This window comes from Poecilia reticulata, linkage group LG21 (assembly GCF_000633615.1).
Source record: "Poecilia reticulata strain Guanapo linkage group LG21, Guppy_female_1.0+MT, whole genome shotgun sequence".
Lineage (NCBI taxonomy): Eukaryota > Metazoa > Chordata > Actinopteri > Cyprinodontiformes > Poeciliidae > Poecilia > Poecilia reticulata.
Window position 1 is genome coordinate 294,558 of NC_024351.1, and position 4,490 is coordinate 299,047.

The 4,490-nt window shown below is 55.5% G+C and overlaps 2 protein-coding genes across 2 annotated transcripts in view; one reads left to right on the plus strand and one right to left on the minus strand.

Annotated features, from left to right (window-relative positions):
- Nucleotides 1–6: 6 nt before the first annotated feature.
- On the plus strand, nt 7–3,107 carry LOC103457063 (transcription factor IIIB 90 kDa subunit-like). Its single transcript, XM_008396980.1, has 12 exons — nt 7–81; nt 214–340; nt 494–533; nt 619–714; nt 955–1,245; nt 1,712–1,773; nt 1,856–1,937; nt 2,016–2,068; nt 2,146–2,405; nt 2,473–2,524; nt 2,613–2,778; nt 2,847–3,107. The coding sequence occupies exons 1-12, from the start codon at nt 8–10 to the stop codon at nt 2,876–2,878; spliced, it is 1,335 nt and encodes a 444-aa protein (XP_008395202.1). The 5' UTR covers nt 7; the 3' UTR covers nt 2,879–3,107.
- Nucleotides 3,108–3,288: 181 nt separating this feature from the next.
- The window catches only part of LOC103457059 (transcription factor E2F6-like), a 7,876-nt gene continuing 6,674 nt past the window's right edge, over nt 3,289–4,490 (minus strand). The window contains exons 7-9 of the mRNA XM_008396972.2: nt 3,987–4,101; nt 3,734–3,921; nt 3,289–3,543 (exon numbers count right to left, since the gene is read on the minus strand). Of these exons, the coding sequence (XP_008395194.1) occupies nt 3,742–3,921; nt 3,987–4,101 (295 nt within the window). The 3' untranslated portion in view covers nt 3,289–3,543; nt 3,734–3,741. The remainder of the gene's footprint in view (nt 3,544–3,733; nt 3,922–3,986; nt 4,102–4,490) is intronic.

Below are 4,490 nucleotides of genomic sequence, written 5' to 3' on the forward strand. Positions count from 1 at the left end.
GGCTCGGATGCACAAGTTTCGGCGCTCGGTGAAGGACGTGATCGGCGTGGTGAAGGTGTGCCAGACCACTCTGAGGAAGAGGTGAGTGAGATCCCAGGGGATCCCTGCAGATAAAGATCATTTTAACCAGATTCCTAGGGATCCAGTGATATCACAGGGATCTACTGCCAGAGGTCAGTGGATCCCATCAGATCCCTCCTCCTGTCCCTGCAGGCTAACAGAGTTTGAGGACACGCCCACCAGTCAGCTGACCATCGATGAGTTCATGCGGGTGGATCTGGAGCAGGAATGTGATCCGCCGTCCTTCACTGCCGGCCAGCACAAAGTCAAGATGCAGCAGGTAGATCCCCTGGCCTCTGATTGGCCAGGAGCATTAAAGCGATGAATGTTTCTGAGCATGCTCAGTTTGGACCTTGGTTAGCCAGGGGAGACCAGTTGATCACAGATAGATTCAGATCAAATACTGAAGTGGATTTAACATCCTCCTCTGCAGCTGGAGCAGGAGCTGGCCCGGAAGCTGGACGAGGTCGAAGGTCAGGCCGGGAATCTTCAGGAAAGCTGAACCGGGTTGAGCGGGAGCAGCCGGTGGTCCAACTCTGTCTGCTTTGGTTCCGCCAGGAGAAATCAGCTGCTACAAGGAGGAGATCGAGACGGAGCTGGAAAAGAGCCGGCCCAAACTCAGGGGGATCTACGCCACCTACGCCAAGGAAATGGGTCCGTCCAGAACCACAGCAGGTCCAATCCAGACCTGGTCACACATAAGCACGGCTCCACCAGAACCAGAACGGAGAGCAGAAACCAGATAGATTATTCAGGCTCCATCCGCTCTGGTTCTGTTATGGGAGACAGAAGGCGGATTAAGACGAGGCATCACTGCGGCTTGAAATGGAGTTCCTCAGGGTTTCCCTCCTTATCCTGAGCAGAGGTAAAGTCCGCTGCTCTCCCTGGTTTCAGATCCAGAGGATGAGGACGTCCTGTCCTCTCCGTCCGACCCGGAGGACAAGGAGGACAAGGAGGGGGACGACGCCGACCTGCAGGCCGCCGCCCAGCGGCTGACGCAGGACTTCCTGTGTCAGGTGATCCAGGAGGAGGAGGGGGGCGGGGCGCCACAGGAAGCGGAAACAGAGGGAGCCGGGCTACCCGCCCAGGGCGCCCCTCTGGCCTCCATCCTGGGGAACGCCAGCCTGGGCCTCCAGGAGAGCTTTCACACCTTCAATCTGCCAGAACCGGACCAGAACCCAGACGGTACAAACTAATCAGGAACTGTTCCATCACCATGTGGAAAAACATCATCAATTAACAGTTATTACATCATTTATGACATCATCATCAATTAACAGTTATTACACCATCAATTAACAGTTATTACATCATCAATTAACAGTTATTACATCATCAATTAACAGTTATAAAACCAGTAACTTTACTAAACCATCAGTGGGTCATAAAGCCACCATTAGTTACAGACTAGTAACTAGTTAAATCATTAATCACCATGGTTACGAGGTGCTGCAGTGGCGCAGCGGTTAAGCACATGGAAGTCCTGGACGTGGCCGTCGCAGGTTCGATTCCCGGCCTCTTCCCTCTCTCATTACCCACCTTCCTGCCAATTCACTAAAGAAAGGCCACTAGAGCCAATAAACCTTTAAAGAAAAATCACCATGGTTACGTGACCATGTAGCTGTGATGTCACTGAGGGTTTGTTTTCCAGAGGATCCATCCCCGAGCGGCGAGCTGGACCTGGAAGGAATCGACGATCAGGAGATCGATAAGGTGAGCGCCTGGTTCCAGTCAGAGGCATTCTGATTGGCTGTCACCACGCCGGCCTCTGATTGGCTGCTGCTGTCTGCTGCAGTACATCCTGAACGAGAATGAGGTGGAGGTGAAGACTGAGCTGTGGACCAAGCAGAACGCAGACTACCTGAGGGAGCAGAAGGGTGAGGACCGGTCAACACGGAGGATCCTGATTGGCTGATTAAACACGGAGGATCCTGATTGGCTGCTTGTGTTCACAGAGAAGGAGGAGAGAATCACCAAGGAGAAGGAGCAGGGCACCTACAAGGAGAAGGTTGGAAACGGGGTCTACCAGTCTGCATGCCAGGGGCCGGCTGCCTGCTCTGACCTCTGACCTTTCCCCGTCTGCAGAAGAAGAAATACAAGAAGCGAGAGCAGATTGAGGCGGCCACGGCGGGCGAGGCCATCGAGAAGATGCTGGAGAGGAAGAAGATCTCCAGTAAGATCAACTACGACGTCCTGAGAGACCTGAACCAGCCAGCAGGAAGTCCCGCCTCCGAGCCCCCAGAGGGCGCCGCCGTCGCCCCGCGCAAACGCCTGAGCCGCCGCCGCAGGAAGGCCGGCGACGCCAACGCAGACCTGTCCGCCGGCGCCACCATGATGACCAAGAGGTATCAGACCCGAGCAATCGATTGCCTGATCCGTGATCAGAGCTCAACTTCCTGCTTCCTGTTCCAGGTTCCGGCGCCTCATTTCCTCCACACCACGGAGAAAGAAAGCTGCTCTGCAGGTGAACCCCGGATCACCGGACCGGACCGGACCGGGACACCCCGAGTCAGTCAGTTCTTCCTGACTCCATTTTGTTTAACCGATTTCAGGTGGAAACAGCAGTCGTCATGGAAACGGCCTCAGAGGCCGTACCTGAAGCTCCTCCTGCAGCTGACCCAGGCCCCGCCCCTGCCGAAGCCCCGCCCCCAGTGGAGACAGAGGAAGAGGAGGAGGAGGCAGAGGAAGACTGCGTCAGCGCCCTGCGGCTGGTTGGAGGTCGGTCCACAACTTTCCGACCCATCAGAACCAGAACCAGAACCAACCAATGCATCCATGTTTTCCAGATTACGGCTGTGAGGAAGAGGAAGTGTTTTAGCTCCGCCCACCCTGAACAAACTCCGTCCAGCCAATCAGAGGCCAGCAGAGCGATGGAAGAACCAGAGCTCGGCAGAACTTTTCCCTTTGAGGCGACTCGGACCGAGCCGGAACCGACAGAACCGGCATGGGACAGGAAGTGTGTGTTGCTGTATTGTGATGATGAAATGTGCGACCCGAACAGAATCATGAAACATTCCATAATAAACGGACTGAAAGTCCAGTCGGTTCTGGTTCTGCTCAGTTTCATTCCTCCAGGACGGGTCGGACCCAGAGGCCCAGTTCAGAACCGGGATCCAGTTTCTGCAGGTCCAGGCTTGGTTCTGTCGTTCTGTTAACCGCCGGTCCAGCGGGTCAGAACCTTTTAGGGATCCGCTGCAGCAGCTGATCGGGTCAGAGACTCAGAACCAGTCCAGGTTTTATTTACTCTTTATTTCAGAACATCCCGGCCCGGTTCTGTCAGAAAGTTCTGAGCTCAAAACAAAACCAGAACCAAACAAACAGGAAAAAATAAAAATCATAATAAAGCTCCTAGTATCACTTCACTCCTGGTTCCGGTTCCGGTTCCGGTCCGGTTCCTCTGTGGATGGTTCCTCCTGTTCTCAGCCTGCAGCGCCCCCTGCTGGCCCGGTTGGAGCTACGCACTCTGGACCCGGTTCTGCTGACCTGGAACCAGAACAGGGGTCACCTGATCACCAGTCAGCCAATCACAGCTGGGCGTCATCAGAACCACCAGGTTCTGGAGTTTCTGATGACCCAAACTATTCAGTCGGGACCAAACGGAGCAGAACCCGGTTCTGGTTCAGCTGAAACCTCTGAGGTACCAACAGAACCAGAACCTGGACCCAGAACTCACCGGTTTCTTCAATAGGTCAGAGGTTCTGGTGGACCCGGCTCGGTTCTGAAGCTACCTGCGTGCAGCTCAGCGGTTCTGATCCGACTCTCCTCCAGGGGAGAAAAGCCCACTTCTCCAGCGGTTCCAGCGTCGCAGGTCACAACCCGGATCGGACCCGTCCCGCCCTTCAGGTGGATCTGGATGCTGTCCTGGATCAGAACAGAACCTCAGTTTGATTGTGACCCGGCCCGACCCACTCTGTGGTTCTGCTCACCTCGGTAGGAGCCGGAACTTCCAGCTTGGTTTCCTCCGGCGCCTTCACCACCAGAACCGTCTGGTTCTGGAGGTTCTGCAGCCCGACCAGGTCCTGCCGGGTCACGTAGGCCAGCCTGGACCGGACCGCCGTCAAGGAGAACCGGTTCTGATCCAAAGGCAGAGGGACAAGTTCTGAGGCTGGACCGTGACCAGAACCAGAACCCTGGAGACGGTGGAGGGTCCAGAACCGATCCTGATACCTCCCTCCTTCCATCAGGGTTCTGGTCCGGTTCTGGTCCGAGGGTCCTGCTCACATCACTGGTTCCCTTCATGTTTAGCAGATCTTCAGAAATAAACGGCCAACATGGAGGACGTTTCAGTTTGAGCCCAACGGAACCGGACCACCGGAACCGGCCCAAAGGAACCAGCCCAATGGAACGGGACCAAAAGAACCAGCCCAATGGAACGGGACCAATAGAACCGGACCAAAGGAACCGGCCCAAAGGAACCGGACCAAAGGAAC